This window comes from Lates calcarifer, linkage group LG16_LG22 (genome assembly GCF_001640805.2).
Source record: "Lates calcarifer isolate ASB-BC8 linkage group LG16_LG22, TLL_Latcal_v3, whole genome shotgun sequence".
Lineage (NCBI taxonomy): Eukaryota > Metazoa > Chordata > Actinopteri > Centropomidae > Lates > Lates calcarifer.
The window spans coordinates 2123353-2147949 of record NC_066848.1 but is presented as its reverse complement, the minus strand read 5'-3'; the positions used below and the strand labels follow the sequence as shown (position 1 = coordinate 2147949).

The 24597-nt window shown below is 42.9% G+C and overlaps 2 protein-coding genes and 1 long non-coding RNA gene across 5 annotated transcripts; 2 read left to right on the top strand and 1 right to left on the bottom strand.

Moving 5' to 3' along the window:
- Nucleotides 1-33: 33 nt before the first annotated feature.
- On the bottom strand, nucleotides 34-20078 carry LOC127143387 (uncharacterized). The gene is made up of 3 exons (XR_007814755.1): nucleotides 19955-20078; nucleotides 6981-7027; nucleotides 34-1187 (listed from the first exon to the last, which is right to left on the bottom strand). It is a non-coding gene; the product is annotated as an uncharacterized LOC127143387 (long non-coding RNA).
- Nucleotides 1547-5077, top strand: cacul1 (CDK2 associated cullin domain 1). The gene is made up of 8 exons (XM_018680978.2): nucleotides 1547-2022; nucleotides 2127-2253; nucleotides 2362-2464; nucleotides 2546-2641; nucleotides 2733-2835; nucleotides 2971-3060; nucleotides 3170-3308; nucleotides 3806-5077. Exons 1-8 carry the CDS (start codon nucleotides 1671-1673, stop codon nucleotides 3843-3845), a joined length of 1050 nt encoding a protein of 349 aa, XP_018536494.1. The 5' UTR covers nucleotides 1547-1670; the 3' UTR covers nucleotides 3846-5077.
- On the top strand, nucleotides 5683-22307 carry mypn (myopalladin). Of its 3 annotated transcripts, XM_018680972.2 has the most exons (21): nucleotides 5684-5970; nucleotides 7647-8741; nucleotides 12388-12563; nucleotides 12658-12709; nucleotides 12820-13225; nucleotides 13317-13391; nucleotides 13475-13616; nucleotides 13972-13995; nucleotides 14371-14487; nucleotides 14577-15339; nucleotides 15984-17057; nucleotides 17141-17273; nucleotides 18328-18405; nucleotides 19279-19500; nucleotides 19575-19724; nucleotides 19810-19889; nucleotides 19972-20098; nucleotides 20174-20381; nucleotides 20468-20633; nucleotides 20720-20853; nucleotides 20944-22307. In XM_018680972.2, the coding sequence occupies exons 2-21, from the start codon at nucleotides 7648-7650 to the stop codon at nucleotides 21120-21122; spliced, it is 5400 nt and encodes a 1799-aa protein (XP_018536488.1). In that variant the 5' UTR covers nucleotides 5684-5970; nucleotide 7647; the 3' UTR covers nucleotides 21123-22307. The 3 variants fall into 3 exon arrangements, with proteins under 3 accessions (XP_050932385.1, XP_018536488.1, XP_018536490.1); XM_051076428.1 differs by lacking the exon at nucleotides 18328-18405 and having other exon boundaries at nucleotides 5683-5970; XM_018680974.2 differs by lacking the exon at nucleotides 13972-13995.
- Nucleotides 22308-24597: the final 2290 nt, after the last annotated feature.

The window sequence follows — 24597 nt, the reverse complement described above, 5'->3', positions numbered from 1 at the left end:
GTGTCTGAAACCTCATACTGTATACTACTTACTAAATAGAATGCAGTAGTTGTGTCTTTTATTTTCTTTTTGTTTAAGGATTTCTTTCCACGTGCTAATCTGATTTTTTTTTTTTTTTTTTTTCTCATTTCATGCTCTCGACTTCTGCGACGTACCACAAACGCAACACTAGATTAAGCTTTAATCCCTAAATTGCAGTCATTACAAGCAAATTTCAGATGTTAATATCAGTCCACATGTGTTTTACAGCTGGTTCATGTTCATGTTACCATTTGGGAAACATGTAAATATGTAAGCCCTACTGCCTGCTAAATAGTGGGTACTATGAGTTTCAGACACATACATAAATCTTCAGATGGTTTACTTGAAGGCATTTGTCTAACTTGCAATATTCAAAAGTTCAGCTGTGCTCTTTGATGAGGGTAAATGCTGGAAGGAAGGAACAGTACTCTTTAATTTTTAGACCAAAGAACACTTTTATCAACACGCTCCTACGTTGTCATAAGCTTTGTTTGTTTAACCTGTCGTTTAAAATCTTGGAGGAGAAAAAAATATTGACAAGGTGTTCCTTCTGACATGTGGCAGCTACTTTTTATGGTCAAGCCTCTTATTTTTATACTCCGATGTGACCATACTCATCGAAGAGTAGATTATTTTATCTGTACAAAGTTATACTAAGTTGTGATATTAAGCCTTAGGAATATACTGTATTCAATGAGTCCACATTGAAAAACGGCACTTTTTGTTTTCCTTCTTATAAAATCGGTTTTGTTGTTTATGTCAGTTTTCAGAGAGTATAAAGTTAAAAACAGTTTCCTTCATCATACAGAGGAGTCTGCTGCCTGTAAAGATTAAGTGTTGGTAGATAGACATATTTGAGCCAATGTGTCGGATAAATGTCTACGCCAACATAATTCACATGCCATTTACAAGGTAATGTTTTGTTTACGATTTAAGGAAAATAAGAAATTTTTACATCGTTATAGTTGTTATTTCTCCTGGGGTTCTCAGTAAAAAAACAAGAATGATGAAAAAAACAGTGACCACGCATCTCTGTTATTTCATAACACACCTGCCAGATGCTCACATCCGTATCTTCCGAGTGTGGATAGTGCGCCACCTAGCGGCCCCGAACGCAAAGTGCCAGTTCCTCTTTCCACTTGATGGGACTTTCAGGGTGAGGGTGTCTGCAAGAGAGAATAGTCATTTAAACATTGTTATATTCCGAGGAACGTGTTTTTATAGCAACAGTAGGGTACAACTTGTAAGCATTTAACGTTAATCGGTACCGTCGAGGAAAAGAAATCAAGTTTGGGGAATGCTGTCGCTAACCGTTAGTGGTTTGCGCAGGCGCAGTACGGCAATATGAGGCTTGTATTTTGTGGTTTAGCCGTTATATGAAGCTAGTCAATCTATTACTAATCGGCACATTCATATTTAGGCCTCGCAGATTTACAAATCAAATGTTTTGAACTTTCTGTACGCGTTCAGTCTTAAGAACTACATTTCCCAGTTTTCTCTTCGCCGTCCGGTTTTACGACACGTCGTAAAACTCCAGTCAACAACCGAGATGGACACTACCAAAGACGCCTGACAGTTTCTATCTTTATCCTTATTTGTTATTTGAAATGTTTCGCGTTATCTGGTGAGACACAGGTCCAGTTGTGAAAATGGAGGCGATGGAAGATGATAGTTTGGACATAAAAGACGATCATAATCACAACTATTGTGCGAGCAGCAGCGGCAGTAAAGTCCGCACGTATCTTAGCAGCCGCCTGTCGGATGTAACCACGGTCCCGCAGCCAATCTGTCCACCGGTGCCGGGCGGGGAACCGGGGGCTCGACGGGGGAAGCGGAGGACCGGCGGCGGCAGCAGCAGCACCGGGGGGTCAAAGTTCGTGGACTCGGATTCAGGGAGCGAGAGCAGCGAGGTCAGCGAGGCGGACTGCACGGCTCCGCCAGCGGCTGCTGCTGCCACCGCCGCCGAGGGAAAATTCACCCTCGATTCTACTTCCAAGTTCCGTAAGTTGACTTAAAGCAGGGCCTGACATCCTGTAGCTGCCCGGCCTGTTACTGCGGAGTGATGCACGGTGTTAACAGCTCATTTCACCCCTCTTTTCACCCAGTCCTCAATGCAATGGCAGTAGAAGACTACCGCAAAAACCACTGGCCAAACCTGGAGATGGCAATTGACCGACTGCTGATTCAGAACCCCACAGACCACATCTCTGTTTCTTATGCACAGATATACAGGTAAGACTTTGACAGGTAAACACGTGTAGCTTTTTCTACAGACTGTGATTTCTGTACTTCCATAAAGCTGCCACTGGTAGTTTTATTTTATGTTTTTATTTTTTCTAGTTATGTCTACAAGTGTGTCTGCCAGCAGCACTCTGAGCTGCTCTACAACGATTTAACATCAAAAATAACAAGTCATCTGCAACATGTTTCCACCCATCTACAAGTAAGAAAATCCAAACATAAGAAGATTATTATAGGCACACAGAAACCATCAGTTTAACTGATTCTTATTATTGTTTTCCAGGCCAGCCCTCCTGAAAACTTCGTTGAGAACTTCAACGTTGCACTGACTCAGTACACAGCCTCTCTTCAATGCATCGTTCCTGTATTTATGTACTTGGTAAGCATCTTTCTTTTTGAATGTAAATAAAATTCCTTGCACAGATTATTGCCTTGTGTTGAGGGCCTCTCAACATTTTTAACGTTTTCAGAACAAGTTCTACATCGAGTCAAAGCTGAACAGAGACCTGAGGGAGGATCTGATGAAGCTGTTTGCCGATCACGTTGCAGAAAAACATGTCAACACACTGATGCGTGAGTGTATCGCTTCATTTGAAGCCATTGTTAAATCTGAATCTGTTCCTTTGCTTGCCTCCAGAAGTCTTGATCCCTTGCCGACACAAATGACTTCTGAAATATTTGTTTTAATCAGTCTTTTCTCTCGTTTAGCTCTTCTCATCGAAGCCCATTCCATGCCTTTTCAAGTGCAGCCATCCACAATGGCCAGTGTGGTGAAGGGCCTCTACAGCCTCCGACCAGGTGAGCTGTGTTTAGCAAACTAAACCGACAAGTTCATGTATTTCTCCACCAGAATCAGCTGCTCTACACTTGCTCCTCTGGTTCATAGATCTCTGGTTTCTTCTTTCAGAGTGGGCCCAGTTAGCCCCAGCTCTCTTCTCCGGGTTTATTCCCCAGATCAACCCTCCGGCTGTGGAGTCTCTGCTGTCTGACTACGCCGCTCACGACCAGAAGCTGCAGATGGAACTCTCCATGAACGGATTTCCACGGTCCGTTTGCAGAAGCTTCAGCATATAACTCCTACAGAGATAGACTGTTGTACTAAAGAGAAAGATTGTTTTTGTATAACCAGAAACAGCAGTTTTATCAGTACCAGACTCCATTTACAAAAACAGTAATTTTACCGAGCAGAACGCAGGAGCTGTTGGAATACCACTGTCTCCATCTGTTGGTTAGTTTGTGTTATTGTGTGATACTTTTACTCATGTAAAGAATCTGATTACTTCTTCCACCACTGAAAGTCATAAAATAACACAAACAAGCTCACCAATAGAGGCAGTGGTATTCCAACAGCTCCTGTGTTCTGCTCAGTAAAAGTACTGCTTTTGTCAATGGAGTCTGGTATTGATATCTGGCAATGTTTCTAGTTTAACAAAAATGATCTTCCTCTTGGAATCCTATCCATAATGTTGTCAGACACTTAAAAATAACACACTGAGCAACATGAGCGATTAAGGCTTACTAATGTTCTGTTCTTGTTTTCCAGAGGTGACCAGTCTCGAAAGCGTGCCAGCGATGACTCCTGATAGCTGAGCCAGATCCATTGCGGAACTATAACTGTGCCTCTCCTCATCTTTATCACAACAAGTTGGCTCACTGCTGCACTAGATACAATATTAACAATGTCTCATCTCTCTGGACTCAAGGTCACAAAACACTGTGAACAACAACGAGAACGCGATGTTGGTTTGTCGAGCAGAAGCTTAAACTTACTGCACTAAGAGGAAAAAAAAAGAAGCAGCACACAGACTTCCATTATGGTGCTTTCCTCTGTGATTATGATGCATCCAGCTTCAGTATTTGTCGGATGCTATAGACATTTGTTTCCCCTCGTTCTCCTCGTTTGAAGAGTGCCTTCGTGGTGTCTGTTGGCTGATGGTGGATGTTTCATTCCTAACCTTTAACATGGAAGTGTCTTGTGTGGTTTTGGTAAGACTGGGCTAATCAAGACTTTCTATTGCTGCTAATAACATAATACTGTCTGTGTGTTGATACTACAAACCCCTTGGTTTCACCCTCTTTTCCCACCAACACGGAGCGGGTTCTGGTCTGGTTTGTGCACTTAAATTTGAACTGTTCAGAGCATTTCGACCAAAAAATAAACTGGTTCTGGACCTGAAAAGAACCAAGAACACCGCAGGTTTTAAAGTGCAAACCGTGACGAGAAGAATCCAGAACAGAACCGGGTCAAGAACCAGAGCTAGGTTGGTGGAAAAGGGAGGGGAATCTGTGTCTGTAACCCAGTGGAAAGAAATGGAAACTAAGTCATTGACCTCTCTTCTTCATGTTGCCTTTACTGTGTTGGTAAACCGGATTGTATTTTCCAGTTATGCCAAAGAGGATTTGCAGTTTTTTTTTTTCCCTTCTTCTTTTTTTAAAATATATATAATACATTAGATTTAAGCTGACGTTGTTAGTGTTGTACGTGGTCTGAGTCACTGAGCCATTCAGTTTTTTATACTAACAGGTTTTCAGTTTTGGTTGACCCTAACTTTAAATACTGTTTGTTTTTAGCCTTGCATGTAGGACTGGCAGGGATTGCCACGCAGGACATTACATTACACAGAGTGCCAGAAACCTTAGACAACAACAGAGTCGTGTTTGAGCCTTTCCTAAATGTACAAATAACCTAAATCGTCCCTTAACTGTAAATATACTGAATCTGTTGCTTCATGGATTTAATGAAACAAATGATATGCAAAGGTTGTTCTAACATGTATCACCTGTTCATGATGTAAATATATATTTTTTGTCTTTGCTTAGTGGGTCAGTGTTCACGAGCTTCACTTGAATAGAAATATTTGATACAAGGTCTTACACTGTTTTAAGTGTAAATAGATGCTCAGGCTTGCATTTTTTTCTATCTGCAGGACATGGAAACTGTTCTCAAACTAATTTCATTAATCATGGGACACAGGTGATTTTGTTTTTTCACTCTTCAGTACTTTTAAATCTCAAATCCTGAGAATTGTTGTTCTCTTCCACTTCAGCAGGCATTATATCATTATTATATTATCATAACCCTAATGAAGCAGAATCATTGCAGATGCCAAACACTGGATGTATTATGTTACTCTCACTCTCTCTTCATAACATGCTACAACAATATCCACGTTCAAAACAACTGAATAAAGTTCCACTTGGCTCAAATGGTGTTTCAGAAATTTGTGATGTTTCTCCACCGGATTATTAATCTGCGAGAGGCTCGACGACGGGCTTCTAATTCTGTAGGACGGAGGTCTCTCTGACGGATCGCTAGAGGAGGAATCCCTTTACAGCACGCCGCCCCCCCGGCCAATGAGCAGGGACGCCACCCAGACACATGGGCCAGGCCTCCCCCCAAAAATAACCTGCGACTACTGCTCTGACAAATGTTGCTACTTTTTACTGGTGACAGGTTACCCTAGCTACTCGGGGCTCCATATTTTTCCCCTGTAAACTCCCAAGGTTAACTCTAAGTGCGAGGAAAACCGGGAAAGGGCTTGGGCAGCTGCCTGTGCGTCCCCCAAGATTTTTCCTCAGGTGGGTGGCAGCAGCAGCAGCAGCAGCAGCAGCAGCAGAGGAAGACCGGAATCTCCCTCTTTGAGCACAGGTGCACTCTGAGGATTTACCAGTCCGTCACAGGGGGGGACAGCTGGGTTTATTCTGAAGGTAAAACACACCACCCCCTGATTTAATTGTTGTTCAGTTGTCTTGTCTTCTGGCATCGGGCTAATATGCCGTGTATAGCCTCAGAAAATCTCCTGACACCGAGCCTTGGACAAGCTGGAGTCTATTTCTGTTTGAGTGTTATGCTCCGTGTTTAATTGAATTATCTTAACCTGGCTGGATGTGTGTGGTGCTGCTCACTCAGCAGCACCACATTTACTATAATTACAGTATGAGTGGATTAATGACTGATGAAAATCACGATAACAAGGGCACACAGGATGAGGGGGGGGGCTGCCTTTTTCCTTTTCTTTTTTTTTTGTTGATTTTCTTCATGTAAACTGACCCCTCGCTATTATTAGATATGACTTGGTGGGGCTGGAGGCTGTTTGCAAAGGATTAATGTACACAACAGCTGCAGCCTCAGGTCTGTTGGAAGGGCATTGCTGTCTCTCTTAATTGCGCTGATTTGAGTGTCAGTAGCATATGTGCACCCCTATCTCATGTCTGTATTCAATAACTTGCTCATACCCAGTGTCAAAAACTTGTGCAAAGACTAAACGTCATATAAGTGTTGGTTGTGAGGTGGACATGGGGGCAAAAAAGCTGCCCCCTGTATCCCATCAGATCTGGTGTCGGCACATGAACCTGATACCTTCTGACGGCTGGAGGCTGGCTATAATTAGGTTAAAATAAAAAGCTATTTTTACCACTTATCCCCTGCTTTTAACTCTAGTTTCTGTATTCACGTTCTATCTTTGCTCTTTAAATTTCACTAGGTTTTGTTTTAATGTTTAATATTGACGTAAAGATCAGAACAAGGGCTAGACCATTAGTTTCTTCATTTAAAGGTCTGTCAGTGACTCCAAAGACCATGCATGTTTTATTCTATTTACTACAAACTGTGCACAGTTTACACTGCTGCTGATTAGGGCAGCAACTAACAACTTAATTTGCAGATTAATTGATAAATTATTGTCCTATAAAATATCAGAAAAAAGTGAAAAACTCACCTCACAGTTTCCCGGAGCTCACACTGATGTCTTGTTCGCTCAACGGTCTGAAAAAACGTCAAAAAAACAAAAAATATTTAGTTTCCTGTGACAGGAGACAAAGAAAACAACCAATCTGCACATTTGAAAAGGTGAAACTTGGAAATTTTACTAGGAAAATGCTGCCAATTAATTGACTGATTGTTTCAACTTTGCTGCTAAGATTAATATCCTGCTTGTTTCAGTCAATTTCAGTATGAAAATCAACTTGCAGAGATTATATTATCAGCTGTTTGCTCACAATATTTAGCTCTTCTGACAAAGATTTGATCGACTGAAGTTACTACACAGGGGAACAAAGGTTAATCACACCAGTGACTGCATTACCATGTGATACGTGAAAAGGCTGTGTCTAAAATGAGCAGAAGTGATGGACAGTGTGTAGGATTTGTTGATTCTTTCACAAGTGAGACTATTCTTAGAAGGTAGGGAATCATTCTAAAAACTTATCTTACATGTTGGCAGACTGAAAGTGAACTTAAATGTCTCGTTTATCCTCGCTCCTGTGCTGCTTATGGTGGGAATTGTTGGGTCTCTCTTTATAAATATAATTTAAAGAGTACGGTCTAGACCTGCTCTATATGAAAAGTGCCTCACTTTGATTTGACTTGTGATTTTTTTCCACAGAATGCAAGAGAACAACCTTGACCAGCCGCCGTCGCTGTCTCAGCTCTTAAGAGAGAGCTACCTGGCAGAGGCCAGAGCCCAGCAGCGCCACAGCGAGATGAGCCGGTCGGACGCTTCCTCCACACGTCTCCAGATCTACGGGTCGCTCAAAGGCAAAGCAGAGGACTCTGTGGGCCACAGTGACCCCCAGTTCCCAGACCTCTCAGCCTTCCTGAGCCAGGAGGAGCTGGATAAGAGCGTGAACCTGGCTCGCCAGGCCATCGGACACGAGCCTCATGAGGAGAGGGCAGAGGTCAAGGCCTCTGTCGTGCCGTTAACCCCGTCCAACATCTCCTCAGTGTCGGTTTCTTCCTCTACACCCCCGTCTGTTCCCTTCGCTAACCCATCTCCTGCTCCGTTTGCTGCGCCCTCCGCCGCCCCCTTCACCCAGCCGACTCCTGAATTCAAAGAGCAACACACAACGTTCACGTCGGACAGAAAGATGCACAAAGCCTCCACACGGCAGGACAACATGGTGAGGAACAGCAGGGACTCCAGCGACGGATTCAATGACTTCAACAGGTCAGCGAGGAACGCCCCGTACGGTCTGGAGACCCAGTCCAAGAAGGAGTTTCTCAACAAGGCAGCAGACTTCATTGAGGAGCTCTCCTCCCTCTTCAAAGCCAACAGCTCCAAACGGATACGACCGAGAACATGCAAAGCTCACAGGAGCAGGGTCCAGAACAAGAGCCAGAACGAGGAGACAGTTTATCCCCTCGGCTCAGAGAACAGGGAACGCGCAGTCCTGCCTGCAGAGGTGGAGAAGGAGAGACCCAGCCCTGCTGTCAGCCACCAACCAGAGGTCCGACTGGACTCTGGACACGGGGAGTTTCAGGACTGCAGGATTACTGAGGAGCAGCAGCGGTACGACTGCGCTTCCCAGGAGGTGGAGCAGGAGGAGGCTGGAAGCCATGCCCTGACAGAAGCTCCATACCCGACGGAGCCTGTGTGCGAGCCTCCTCGTTTCATCCAGAAACTGAAAAGCAGGGAGGTTCCAGAGGGAAGCAAGGTCCAGCTAGACTGCATCGTCAGAGGACTCCCTGTGCCCGAAGTCCGGTAAGAGAAACCTGAGTTTCTAAGCTCTTATTAGTTCATTTCTTAGTTTGCAGGAAGACTTTCTGCCTCCTGGATCTTTCAAAATCAGTCTACAGTTTGAAGATGTCACAGAAGAGTTCAGGGTAAGGTGTCAGGGGGGAAATGTACCATAAAGTAATCCTGTACTCCAGTACTGTACTTATGCTACAGTGCAGAGAGAAATTTACTTTTTACTCCACTACTTTAATTACTACTTATAATTTGTGATATTTTCAATGTAGTACTTTAAATTATCATGGAGATTTTTATTTTGCAGTATTTCTATTATATATTATATGCAAGTCATTTTGCAGATGAAATAACTTTATAACCATATTGTTGATGGTTTTAAATTATATACATAGAATTACAGGGTGTACATATCTATACAGAAAGTTTATTTTTCAGTTGTAAAATACCCCAAAAATGTTTGTTTATATTATGTGTTTATATCAAACAAATAGCAGCTGATATATAGTTATCAGATTTTGTTTTCTTATTATAATTTGTGACCTATATTATGAGCTATGTTGTGCATAAAACTCAGATAATTGTTTGAGAAGTGTGAGTTAAAATGAGTGATGCTGTTTTTGCTTGGGAGATACAGACAAACGTGACATGTGATGATAGCCAACAGCTGATTCTGAATGGTGTGAGTGTGTGTTTGTGTGAGTGTGTGTGGTCAGGTGTTTGTGTGTGGTCATAGGTTATGTCTGGGACAATAATCACCAGCAGGCTTTCTGTCATTCTTGAGAAGAATAACAGTTTGTTTTTAAACGGGCGCCGTCCTAGTTAGTGATCAACTACTGGCATCTTTACACCCTTTATTCATATACTTTATTATTTATACATACTTTATTCTTTTTGTTCAACTAGAAACATTGCTATGTTCCAGTACCAGACTCCATTCACAAAAAGAGTGATTTTATCAAGCAGAACGCAGGAGTCACTGGAATACCACAGCCTCTGTGGCTTAGTTTGTTTGTTTTATTGTGTGACTTTCAGTGGCAGAAGAAGTAATCAGATACTAAAAATAAAACCAAAATAACACTAACTAAGGAGGCAGTGGTATTCCAGCAGTGTGTTCTGCTCTGTAAAATTGCTGTTTTTGTCAATGGAGTCTGGCTGAGATAAATAGTGGTGTTTCCAATTGAACAAAAAGGGTCTTACTCTTAAATAAAAAAGGTCTATCTCTGTCCATTTTACTGGTCCCCAAAAAACACGACAAAATAAGTCCCAGGTTCAAAAATACTGGAGCCTGTCTCTTTATTTGTTAGATAAGTTTTAAAACTCTGGCTGGACTTGCAGTTTCCCTCCCAGGGACAGAGTCTTGAATGCTGAGGCGTCAGACTATAGGGGGGCATGGGCTTGTTAGTCCTACTGGACATTGTTGAGCCACTAACATATACTCGCTCGGGGGGAGAATGTAGTTCTCAGCCATTTTTAGACTGGACTGGCACTGTGAGCTGTGGTCGCGTCTGATAATGGAACCGACTGAGAGTCTCAACAGAGGCATGAAGAGTTTGGTGAGATGATTTGTTGATGATTTACAGTTATTGCTCGGTGTATAGCTTTATATGGTTTTGTTTCTGGGCCTAACAAGTCTGAGGATTTGAGTTCTGTTGCTGTAGTTTGTACTCACTTCCTTAAAATTGTGTTGAAGTTTGGTTCTTATTTTTTCATATTCTATTGTGTAAAAAGTGTTTTTCTTTGACTTTAGTGTGATGTTTGTGCCTGTTTTCCCTGCCCATGCAGCTACAGCGTGTGTGACTCTGACTTAAAGGAGTCAAAATAGAGTCGTCAGGTTCATATTTCACCATCAAACTGAGGTGGTGTACTGTCAGAGTATAGCATTGTGTGTATTCTAACTCTATGTTTAGCTTTGTGCGATTGGGTCAGCCAGCTCCTGGGCTCCAGAGGGAATCTCCTCTCTGTGGTTCTGATCTCAGGGAGGGAAAATAGCCCCCGACAGGTGCAGCGAGCAGCAGGAGGAGGAGAGGGGGGTCTTTGACTCACAGAAACAGCCACCTCCTCTACTACTCATGCTTTCAATTTAGACCCTTACTCATTAGAAAGGACACCGCTCGGCTCACGCAGAACGCCGGCAGCACATTCCTGCAGCTTCGCCTCTGTTGCATATCTGCTCCGCGCTTTCTCTGTAAACTCCGCCAGGAATTTTTTTAATACCAAAGCTTAAATAAATTCCTCTCTGTAGATGTGACGAGGTGAGAAGCTGCTGGGAGATTGGCTTGTCTTTGTCTTTTTTGTGTGTCAAAAAAGCGTGTTGATCTTGGTGATCTAAGAGCTTGACGACAGCAGCGGATGAGATTTATGACTGTGTGATGACGTCCTGCCAGAGGGTAACACATCGCCTCATTCCTGTTTGTTTATTGGCTGGATTTTAATAAAGCATCAAGGCCTCATCTGCTCAAAATAGATGTACTTCAATGCAGAAGCTGCTGCCTATGTTGCTGGTCAGGACAGGAAACAAGTTAGAGGTTTACTTATAGTTTTACAATGAAAATAGGCTGTTGCCAACTGCCATTGCAGTGTATTAATGCCAGGTATGCACTTTTAGTCACGCAAAAAGTTTGATCACGTGTTTTAATCTTATTTTTGTCCATTTGAACCTAATTTGACAGTATAAAATTATAGATATATGCAATATTGATTAGGTTTAGGATGCTTATGTAACCAAGTTTACTGCATCTCTCCCTTCATAAATATAGAAAAATAAACTTTAAAAACTTTTCATAAACTTCTACTATTTCATGCTCTACATCTTCATAACATCAACAGTGCACCAAAGCAGCCTCCAAACGGGCATGGCGTGCTGGTGTTGCTTCTTGTCTTACAGGGAAAAGGGATAGGGAGCTTGCTCATCAAAACGTTTTCCTCTCGAAGTGCATAACTCTGCTGGGTGGCACCAGGCCAGAAGCACTATTAGGGAACTGGGAAAGACAGCACATGGTACCAGTCTCACAGAAACAGTTTCAGAGGGGAAAAAAAACGAGAACTGTGTAAAGATGGAGTTTTTAATAATAAAGCGTGGGTAGGAGAGTCTTAAAATATCCTAATGAGTCACATGACAGTACTATCATCACAGTGGATGATACAGGCAGATGGTAAATTAAAGGACAAACTTGAAAAACCTCCAGGAAAAAAAAACAGGAATTTTACCGAACAGAACATAGGAGCTGCTGGAATACCACTGCCTCCATCTCTTAATTTGTTTGTGTTATTGTGTGTCTTTCAGTGGTGGAGGAAGTATTCAGATCCTCTATATATGTAAAAGTACCACAAAATAACACAAACTAACAAACCAGTTGATGCAGCCGTATTCCAGCAGCTGTTCGGTAAAATTCCTCTTTTTGTTAATGGAGTCTGACTATAGGGGGGCATGGTAATAGTTTAGTAGTAGTTTGTGCATTGTTTACATCCATCTTTAGCAGCCACCTGTCTTCTTCTTCACTGCCGCCTTCATGCTCAAACACAGTACAATTAATGACTCTGAAACCCAGACTGAAACCATGACACAAAAGTAGAGGTCTGAACAAAAGTGTTATATACAAACAAACAGACAATGCTGAGCTGCACTGAGCAGTTTTCTGTATATATTCAATTACAGGTGGTTTTGTGAGGGCAAGGAGCTGGAGAACAGCCCCGACATTCAGATCATCACCAACGGAGAGCTGCACTCCCTGATCATCGCAGAGGCGTTCGAGGAGGACACCGGACGCTACTCCTGCTTCGCATCTAATTTCTATGGCACTGACTCCACATCGGCCGAGATCTACGTCGAAGGTGATTCTTTTTGCTTGATTAACACATTTACAGGCTCATGCAAAACACTGTTAGAGATTAAATGTGTACTCTTGTTTGTTTTCTGATGCTACAGGTGCTTCCTCTTCAGATTCTGAAGGGGAGCAACGCTTTGAACATGTAGCCCAGTGAGTTTTTGGCGTATTGCCACTTTAATTAATCCCATATTTTAACCTCTAGCTGGTTCATTGCAATTCTAAACAAGACCATTCCTTTCTTCTTTCTGTGATTTCCAAAGGCTGCAGAGGAAAACCCAAACGTCAGCCCCAACTTCACCTCCATCATCAGGCCAAACCATCCCTGCAGAGGAGGAAGAGTTTCTGTCGCCCCAACCCACAGCAACAACCGAGGAACCGGTAGAGGAGCTGTCCTTACCACCAACTAATCAACCTCTTCTACTGGGCCAGACAACCACCACAGTACTTTCCGTCCCAGAGCTCTCCAAAGTATCTGTGGCATCTGCAGCACAACCCGCTCAGGAGGAGTCGACAGCGCTGCCCGTCCAGGCATTTCCCACTTTGTCACAGGCCAATACAGAACTTTCAGAAGCCCAGGAAGTGTCGGCATCAGTCCAGGTCACATCCACACCACCGGTATTGCAGACAGCCACGGCGATAGCACCAACACAAACACCCCAACCTGAGGTAAAACAGCTGAAACACGTCCTTCCACTGTAATTTTCCTGCCTTGATTAGTTTGTCTATTTTAATCAACATGTCCTCTGTGTGTTTCCAGAGCCAAACCTCCAACCTCAACTACCTACAGGGATTAAACGGGCAACCAATCATGGCTGCCCCTGTATTCACAAAGGTAGGATCACCCTCAAAAGCAGAGACACTGCTGCTGTCTGTTTTACTGTATATTTAGTTAGTGAGCCTGACTTTTCCCACCAGAGCCTGCAAGACCTCTTTGTATCAGAAGGCCAGCTGGTGGTGCTAGAGTGCCGTGTGAAAGGGACACCATCACCTCGGGTGGACTGGTACAGAGAGGGAAAGACCATAGAGGACTCTCCTGACTTCAGGATCCTGCAGAAAAGTAAGTTCTGCCTGATGATTTAAGCTGCAGCCTGACATGTCTTGTCTCATAAAGAACAGGCAATACAAAGATATAAACTGCATCTTAAATAAGTGATCTTAATTCATCTTAATTCAAATATATTCCTTGAGAACCTTGGCGTGCAATAAAAACACTCATTTATATAAAACAGCTGTTGAGCTGTGGGAATTTTTAAGAGCCAAAAAAGATGAAAAATGTTGATATACCAGGATGTGTTTATGCATAAATCTCTGCAGCTTTAATACTCTAATGTCTTATGATTTTGTAAAACTGATTGCACTTCAGCGGCTGCACTTTTATTTCATAATGATTTTGTCACTTGTTTTCATTTCAGAGCCAAGAACTCCGGCTGAATCAGGTACATATTTCACGAAATCCTCATCTGTCAAAAACATAAGTGTTGACTGCACATAACTAAAGCAGCTCGCCCCTCTGTATATGATGCTGCAGTGTGTACATATTACTGCACTGAAGTGTTTATAGTCGTTGGCCGAGGCTTCTGTTTTCCTTCTGTACATAAGCCAGGGCTGCTTTCCCCCTGACTCTGAACCATATAAGGTAGTCTCTCATCCTGTGTCAAACCACCATGGCAGATCATTTCAACCTGCCTTAGCTGCAGATAGACTCTCTGCCCCAGTGATGCAAAGAAACCGATGCATCTTTCCTCATTCTGTTAAGACCCTCTCCAGTTAAGAAATTAATAGAATCACTTTTATTTTACCACTGCCTCTAGAGGAAATATGTACTCTGGTCATTGCTGAGGTCTTTCCGGAGGATTCGGGGGTGTTTACTTGCACAGCGAGCAACAAGTATGGGACCGTGTCCAGCACTGCTGCACTGAGGGTCAGAGGTAATACTTCTGTTTTGCTTTTTAAAAACACCAACAGTTCTCTTATATTCTTGAAATTTCTGTACATCCACCTCTCTGATTCTCTTCAGGCCATGGCAGAAACACCAACCACGTGAGGCCTGTCAACAGTTTGACGACGGAGCCAAGTCGAATCCAAGAACCATCCCCATCAGTTCCCACTGTGAACCCCCAACCAGAGGTTACTGTGACCAACAGCATCAAGCCCCACTCCAGCACCATTCGCCTAGACCCGCTTGTCTCTAGCACCTTACGCCTGGACCCCTTAAACACCAGCACCCTCCGCCTGGACCCCCACAGCTCCAGCATGTTGCGCACCAGCCTGTCTAGTCTGGAGCCATCCAGCCTGAGCAGCAGCAGCACCAGCTCCTCCTTCAACTCTCGAAGCACCAGCACCCCAAACCTAGATCCTCTACACCTGCGCCATGACCCTTCTGGATCCAGTGGAGCACAAAGCAGTGGAGGGGTGCTCTCATACCCAAAACCCTTCATGTCTCCATCTGTGGTTGAGACGTCAGCTGAGCAGGAAGTGTCCACACCTACGATGACGTCGCCAGACACGAGCCCTAAAGCTAAAGGGACCCCGAACCATCAGAATGGGAGCCCCATTGTGGTGCCCCTCCCTGACCCTCCTCCAAACTCCTGCCTCAAGTCCGGCACCCTGACAAACCACAAAGACTCTCGCTCCGGTCGTGTCGGTCTGCGCGTGCACTTCAAACTGCCCGAGGATGAGGAGGACGAACAAAGTGACGCATCCAGCCGGTGTGAAGATGAAGACGCCGCTCTGGCATTGGCCAACAAAGAACCACCACCTGTGCTGGCTAAACCCAAACTGTGAGTAGAGTCTTAGAAAATGGTCTACAACAGTAAAGCATGAGGAGATCATGTCCTTACTTTGCACTGCATCAAAGTGAATCAGATGGGCTGTGTTGAGAGGTGGGAGGTTCCTCTTTCACCCGCTCAACCAGCAGCTGTAATCAGTTGCAATTCATAAATGAATGCATGCGGACTTCAAATGTGGACGTTCCGGCTTTCTAAAACAAAGGATGGCATTTTCTATTTGTAAGTCTACTTCTCTGCTTTCATGCTCTGTATCTATTATCTCAGATTATGCTGTAAATGAAATTTTGAATGGCTTGATGTTGGTTTTGTGCATGGGCTTAAAACGACAAAGATAAATCTGACACTTTGCTCTGTATTGTTTAGTCTAACTACTCCTATTTGCAGTAATATGATGATAGATAAAGTAGAACCTCCTGTTTAGAGTGAAAGTGTCTTGAACTTGAACTGTGTTTTCTTCGTAGAGCTACTTGTTGGTAGCCCATAAAAGGGCAGAGTATTCTTCATGCTGACTTTGGCTCATTCCTGCTGGGGTTTACAGTGTGGACTTAATTTATGAGACCAGTGCACTGAGCTCTCATCCTCACCATGTATAGTGTCATTTTTCTGGAAGTTGATCTCTTATTTTTGTTTTGCAGGGACCCAGCCCAGCTCCAGCTTCTGCACAACCAAGTCCTCTTGGAGCAGCAGCAGGAGACTGAACCTCCAACCCAAACCCACACCACCCAGCCTCAGTCCTACACCCCAATCCAGATCCAGATTCTGCCCGAGGTCCGAAGCTCTCACGAAGGTCTGCTGTGGTCGCCCAGAATGCACCGTGAACCCCAACTGCTGCCTTTCCCGCCCTACCTTAGCACCACGACTCCCCCTCAGCAGGCGCCCCACTCGGCGCCTCCACTGACCACCACCATTGCCCAACCTGCTCCAGCACTCAACATCACCTTTTCACCTCCTCTCAACACTGCTCCTACTCCTTCTTTCAGTTCCCTGCCTTCTACCCCTCAGCTAAAGATGTCCTCACTCGTGACCTCGCCTCCGCCTGCCCCACAACTCAGCACAACTACAGTAACCCAGATGAACACCATCCACGCCTCCCACCTCAACCTGTCCCCTGCAGCTCTTGCCAGATCTGCACCCACCCTCCAGTTCTCCTCTCCACCCGCACCAAAGCTCAGTACAGTCCCCACAGATTCAACTCCGGCCTTGCAGCAGATCACCTCTCCTGCTCCCCTGCTGAGAAGCACCCACGCCTCCCTCATGAACCTCACCGCCACCTCCTACACCTTCAACTACACCCGGCCTAAAGAGTTCATAGCTGCTCAGACGTTCTCACCGGTCAGGAGTCCATCCCCGACTGAATCCCCGGTGCCCCTGCTCCAGGAGCTGGCTGCAGAGATCAACTCTTCCGCGGCCAGTTCTCCCACCCTCCCGCCATTTTCCCCACCACCCAGGATCTTCCCCACGAGGGTGCTGAAGTCTCCCACCAGCCCTCCTTCCCTTGTGTCCTCGCCCACACCGGGGACAGTGCAGTTCCTGAACAACACATTCGCCATACGAGCCCAGTCGCCTCCCCAGGCCTCTTCTCCCACCTCCAGCAGCTCCACCCCCAGCCCCATTCAAAACCCTGTGGCCTTCCTCAGCTCTGTCCTCCCGTCCCTGACCCCGAGTCAGCCCACAAACTCAATGGGCTTGCCCAGGGGAGCTCCTTTAGGGTACGTCCTCTCTGATGGACAATACTCATGAGATTCTCTCACTCTAACATGCTGTAATAAACTTTTCCTATTTGTCTCTTCAGGCTACAAAAGAAGGTACCCAAGGTGCGCCTCCCGTCAACTGAAGAAATTCGTGAGAGCAAAGAAACTCTCCTCCAGGACATCGAGAAAAAGCTCAGATTTAAAGACGACACTCCGCAGTTTGCACATCAACAGGTACTAGGTAGCCTCCAGCTCTGCAGCTGTGATTGATTTGTCCTCTCTAAATTGCACTGATGTAGTGGCGAATACATATAATAATGCTAACAGCTACTGGCATAAACAAAAATTATTGCTTTAACTTCAGCCCAGAAGGTGGGTCCACTGGATTCTTCAGCCTCTATTACATCTCTGCTCAGTTAGATACTAGACTGTGTGAATATGAATGTCAACAAATGATCAGTTTGTTGACATTCAGTTTGTTGTTAGTATGTGATTGCTAATTTCTAACTAACTATTGTAATGTAGTTTTTAAAATATATATATATACAGTTAAAGATGGGATTTTGCTGTATATTAACCAAAGACTGTTCAGCTTTCTCACTGTCTCCTATGGAACCTCCAAAGTCTTCAATATTTAATGTATAATTAGACTCCATTGACAAAATCAGTAATTTTACAGAGCAGAGCAGCACAAGAGTTGTTGCAGAATGTCTGCCTCCATCTGTTAGTTTCTTTGTGTTATTGTGTGACTTTCAGTGGTGGAAGAAGTAATCAGATCCTTTACGCAAGTAAAAGTGCAACACAATAACACAAACTAACTAATCAAAAGAGGCAGAGGTATTCCAGCAGCTCCTGCGTTCTGCTCGGTAAAAGAACTGCTTTTGTCAATGGAGTCTGGAATACTGAGTACGGATATATTTTACACAATATATTTGTATGATTATTTACTTATTTATTTAATATTGAAGACTTTGGAGCTCCATAGTCTACTTATGTAGCCTTTTTAGGATGACTGTCCCTCAACAGATATTTAAAAATGTAAAATCATAAAGGGATATAAAATGGACTAAGAGGCGATGAATAACTTGCTTCAGTTCAGCAAGCGTCCGCCATCATTCCCTCCCCCCTGGTCATTCATGGTTATTCATCAATCACTGTGTGTCAATGTACAATAACAACATATGCATGTGAATAACAATAGCTTGCGTGTTATTCCATCAGTATATGTTTGTATGTACAGTTTGTGTGTCGTCATTGTTGTTCATCATCCATCCCTATCCTCTCATAGAAGCTGAGTAATGAGGGGAAAACAGCGAGCAGACCCCTTGGACCAAACATTCCTGCTACTGTCATTAACTATGATGAGGTACAAGGATCTTCCCGTCCCAAGCACTGCTTTGCTCGAGGCTGTATGGGTTATTACAAATGTTTTAGACCAAGATTACGAAACCTTGGATACTCTCATATACTTATCTAAACATCACGGTTAATTAATAACTCTAATCAAGCATTCAAGCTTCTGTTAACTAATATATAACCTGCACGAATAATCAAAACATATTCTAGGATTTAAATTAATTTAGCTAATGAAATGTAACAATTCTACTTGTTTGTTTTAATTCTAGCACATTCTCCAGAGTTTTCCGTTAATTTATTTCACACTTTTCCCACTGAAGCTTGCAGCCCTGCCTTCCTGATTTTAGATTTTAGATTTTCTCGAATTTTCTGAAGAACTCATCTCACATCTCTGCATATTATCCCTTAATATTTCCCACATTCTCAAAATCCCGTCCTGGTTTTATCTTTCTGCAAGCCCCAAAGATGAGAAACCTACCAAGAAGAAGGTGTTTAAATGTCTAGAAATTATGTTTCTCGTCTCTGCAGTTCACCTCTCGACATCTTCGTCTGTTCTCTGTTTTACCCTCAGCCTTATTTTGTTTAGTTGGATGAGCACAATTTTTCTTTTTACCATTCAGGAGTGAAATTGTCAAACAGATGCCACTGCACAATCCTTATGATCAAGTGGTTTAAAGTCACAATCTGTTCCTCTTTGTACTGAGTTATGGATTGTTACTTTAACACTACTGTTGCTTACATCTCAGAGAATGTTGCTTTGCTTTTATGTACAATATCTGCATGTTATTGTACTCATCGCCTTTCAGGGAAAGACAGACGGTGCATGCAGTAATCCAACACCAACAGTGGCGATTACTTTGATGTAGTGGTTTTCCTTTTGCAGGAGTACAAAGTGTCCAATTTTGAGCAGAGGCTAATGAGCGAGATCGAGTTCCGTTTGGAGCGAACGCCAGTGGAGGAGTCGGACGACGAGGTACAGCACGACGACGTCCCCTCTGGGAAATGCATTGCGCCCATATTCGACAAGAAACTGAAGAACTTCAGGGCCATGGAGGGTGTGCCCGTCACCTTCTCATGTAAAGTTGTGGGAATCCCGCTTCCAAAGGTGAGGGGTCAACAACTGACAAATGCAGGATCTTTCACTTTCATCCCTTCACATTTGTCTGCCTCTCTCCTCAGGTTTACTGGTTCAAGGATGGAAAGCAGATCTTGAGGAAGAACGTCCATTACAAGAAGATAAGAGAGGGGGATGGGACCTGTGCTTTACACATAGAATCCACAACCAGTGACGATGATGGTAACTACACCATCATGGCAGCTAATCCACAGGTAGGACCTCAGTCTCAGGCTCCCTTTGTCACTTTGTCTACAACTTTAAAATCTGATCTGCTATTTGATATCTATTGATCATCAGGGACGAATCAGCTGCTCTGGTCATTTGATAGTCCAGACGGGACCTCAGCGAAGCCGAATGACACCTATTCACTCTCAGAGGTGAGCAGTGGGATCAACTGCAGTAAAAAAAATGTTGAAGAGTGTGTGTGTGTGTGTGTGCTCACCTCTTTTTGTTTTCCAGGGTGCGAGCCCGCATACAGGAAGTTGAAAGTGAGCAAACCCAGGAGCGCTTTTTCCGGCCTCACTTCCTCCAGGCTCCGGGCGACATGCTGGCTCACGAGGGAAGACTGTGCAGATTAGACTGTAAGGTAGGTAACAGGCCCTGACCATGTGATAGAATCATTAAAATACTGCTTGTTTGCCTCACCTTCTTTGTCGTCCAGGTGAGTGGATTGCCCAACCCAGAGCTGATGTGGCTGGTCAACGGGAGGCCAATCTATCCGGACATTTACCACAAGATGTTGGTGCGGGAGAACGGCGTCCATTCCCTGGTCATCGACCCTCTGACGCAGAATGACGGCGGCACGTACACCTGCATCGCAAGCAACAAAGCAGGACAGAGCTCCTTTAGTCTAGAACTGAAGGTCGTGGGTAAGGACCGGATACAATCAATGACTTACTTGTGTGCACACTCGACTGTTTGGACTTTCTGGTAATCTAACTCTTGTTCACTTTAGAAAAAGAGACGAAGCATCCTCCTCAGTTTTTGGAGAAGCTGCAGAACATGGGAATTCCTGAAGGAACTCCAGTCCGGCTGGAGTGTCGGGTGGTGGGTATGCCTCCGCCGGTCATCTTCTGGAAGAAAGACAATGACACCATTCCTAAAACTAAGGACAGAATCAGGTTAGTAGGAGTTCTCTGGCTCTCCTGTGGCTGATTCACTACCATAGAGTAAAACTGATGACTTCTCCATTATCTGTTTATTTCAGCATGACCCAGGATGCCACAGGATACGTGTGTCTCCTCATCCAGCCAACAACAAAAGATGATGCTGGCTGGTACACAGTGTCAGCCAAAAATGAGGCTGGAATTGTGTCCTGCACCTGCAGGCTTGATATCTATGGTAAATATTCTGTATAGCTGTTTAACTGGCTGTATAAGAAAATGTGCCACACTCTTGAGTAGTAAGACGAGCTGTCTGCTGCACCTTCAGCACAGTGGCATCAGAGCATCCCTGCACCCATGAAGAAAGCTCCGCGCACGGGCAGCCGCTACGCCGCTCTGACTGGCCAGGGGCTCGACATCAAGTCGGCTTTCCCCACATCAGACACCAGCCCCATCCTGTTCTCCAGCTCCCCTCCTGAGGCCATGCTGGAGAGTGAGGAGCTGTGAGCTGCCTGCAAACACTCCAGCATGGTGACCTGACCCTGAGGTCAAAACAGTAGAAGGCTTAAAGAAGAGTGATTATCTGAGCAGATTGTCATGTGATTTGTGTGATGCATTTGAAGTGATACATTCAGAATAGAACGGCAAAGAATTACTGCATTAAAGCTATCAGCACTGATAGTGGGTTTGACACCATTCCTATTTACTCAAGACATATGAAGAGTGTTTCACAGAAGAAAATGACAGATTTGCAAAGTCTTAGCTCATGAGCCATCAGTGGAGTTGAATATTGTTCTGACAGGTTTGAATGATTCACGTTTGTTTTCTACATCATATTTAGCTACTGGCTGAATGTTGGTGTTCTTAATAGTTAGTCCTATTCTCAAAGTGGTATTAACACTACTTATTTTTATTGCAAATCACATGCACAGTGGCTTCAGAAAGTATTCAGACCCCGTCACTTGCTGCACACGTGACAGGATTGAGAAAAACTGTAAAGTGGACGGGTCTGAATACTTTCTGAAGCCACTGTATATGTACTGGTAGTACTAGTTTCTTTTAAAGTTTATATTAAAAAGTAGTCATAAGTTATTGTTTATGAATAATCAGAAATAGTTTAGAGTATATTAATAGACATTTGAATGTGCCATTTAGATCAGTTTAAATGGCTCCAACGAGGTTTCTATACTTAACTAAATTATTTCTTTACGTTCATCACTGGTTCACAGTTTTGCACCATGTTTTTCAAGTGCATGCATGCCAACAGCTGACGAAGATGCGATACTGTATAACTCATCATACAAACACACTGTGCCTGCTCACAGTCATAATAATAATATCCTGTTTGGTGAGTATAATTCATGGTTTGTAGTTGAAACACTGAAACACTTTCTTGTTGCTTTCAGGCTATTTAAATCATCTTTGTATTGACAAAGATTTATCTCCTTAATTGCATCTACAGTTTGGATGTATTATCAGAGGAATTAGTCAGATTAGACTAAAAGTTTGGTTTGTGATTCAGCAAATGACACAAGTCAAGTGTATCATGCAGAGGTTACTGTTAAAACAAATTCAAGACAGTTTGAAAACATATTGGAGAAAAGTTTGAAAGCACATATTCAACTGATGTAAAGTTGCACATTGTAAAATAGTTTTGTCCTTCTCAGAATAAAGTTATATTTATTCAAACAAGTGATATGTTTACTTTTCACTAATGTTTTGACAATGGAAATAATTTGTATTTATATTATACACATTCTTGTGTCATTACTGAGACCTTGTTTTGACTGTGCTGTAATCAGAGCCCTATTAGCTTAAAGTGATGCCAAATTCAAAACACACAGGAAAGCTCAGAAGCCAATTAAGCATTGCTAATCAGTCCAATTAGAGGGGAAGGGAGTTCAAATAGGCATAAAATTACATTCACCTTACGTGACCTAATTATACTCGCAGCCTCATCTCACCAGCTGCCAGACCTACTTGTTTACTTGATGCTGTATGTGCTGTAAATATCTGCAGACTTTGAAAAAAAATCAGTGTTTTGGAAACTTAAATTTTAATTTTAAAATATTTTTTCTTACTTATACTGATTACTATGATATTTTAAGTTATATTTTATGTTTTCTAAGCATACTAGTCTTGATTTTTGCACCATTGTTTTAACTCATGATTCTCAAATATATTTTCAATTTAAAAGTACTAGCACACCTGCAATGCTTATTAAAAGTAAATATGAGCTTATTCACGCTGCTCATTTTAAAATAATCCTGTGATGATAATGAGATTTACACTTTCTCCTGGGCTGAAACATACGCTGTGTGCCCTAATCTCCATTTCTCCATAAGGAGATCTGGATTTATGTTTCTGTCAGTGCAGACGGGTCAGCTCCTCAGTTGTGACATATGGCTTTTGACAGAGGGCAGGGCTCAGCCATTGGTGCATCAGACAAGCCAATCATGAGGGGTTTGCAAAGGGAAGAAGAAGTAGGAGGAAAAAAAAAAAAAAAGATTGGAAGACACACGGAAGGGCCGGGCCACGTCTGAGACGAGGCCCACAGACAAGACAAGCAGCAGCTGGCAAACTACATCAATCTGTAATCAATGAACCAACTGGTAGATGGGATTATATGCCTAATTGCACAGCTAACCAGTCCATCCCCAAAATGACCAGACAGCATCAGCTTGTGTGCATGACCCAGTACCAGAGACGGGGCATTATTCTGGGCCTCTGACAGTGATTAATCATTCATAACCTGCCTCTAGACCCAAGCTTTGAGTTTGTCAATACACATTGACGGGAGCTGAGTCTCCTTCCTGACAAAGGGAAGGCAGCAGAAATAAAAGGAGCAGAGGTGGAAGACATTTTCAGATCATTTACTAAAGTAAAAGTAGTGAAAGGCCCATTTTTACAGCGCAAAATATATATTATCTAATTGTTATTACTATTATGATGCATTAATGAGTAAACACTCAACTGATTAATTTTAACTAAATTGTATGTTATTTCTGTATTATATTTTAAAAGCTCATTATTTTGTACGGTAAAAAAAATAAATAAATAACTACAGCTGACAGATAATTGTATCAAAATAAAGAGTAAAATTACAATAGTTCTCTCTAGAAAGTAGTTGAGTACAAAGTACAAAGTAGAATTTAATTGAAATATTCAATGTCCTGTGCATATTTTGTGCAGATAAACAAGAATTTATCATGATTTTTACATTTAAATTTAAGTAAACAAAGAGTAGAGAAGTTATTTCTGTGGCAGTAAATAGTGTGTTTGCTGTGCGTGTGCAACAGAGGACTCTACCCTCTTGTATTACAGAATCCAATGTTGGCAGATGGGAAGGACAGACAGACAAATTATTCTGTCGGTCTCATTTTCTCGGACCACTACACAGATCAATTATTTATTTCACATGTGGTCCCCACTACGTAAGGAACATTAATGCATCCCACATACTGTGACTCATTAGGACCACAGCACTGATAAACACACTTTCAAGACATAAAGCAGAAGAATTTAATATTCCTACACCTGTGTACAAACTACTCTCCTAACCTCAGATGGTGCAGTAATCTTTGCACCATCTTGGAGCATATTGTTAGAGACTCATAATCCCCTGATGTGCTGTTAAAATCCCTCAGGTTACAGGCCACACTTACACTTCTGTTGCCTGGGGCTAATCTCAGATTATGGTTATTATCACATGGAGACATGAGAAGTGAAAGGAGGACTTCTTGGTGGCTTATGTAACTTTATAATAGATTTTATAGCCAATGTGCTTCCAAATAGTTCATATCTAATCTAATATTTATTTAATTTGTGCTACAGATTTATGTCTGAGATGCAGGAAAGTGATAAATTTATTTAAAAAATTGCAAACAAAAAATGTTGAATTTTAGAGGATAAAAACTTTTTAACCTGTAAAATACTAATTAAAAGAGAAATATATAACTTTTTATTATAAAATGAGGTGAAA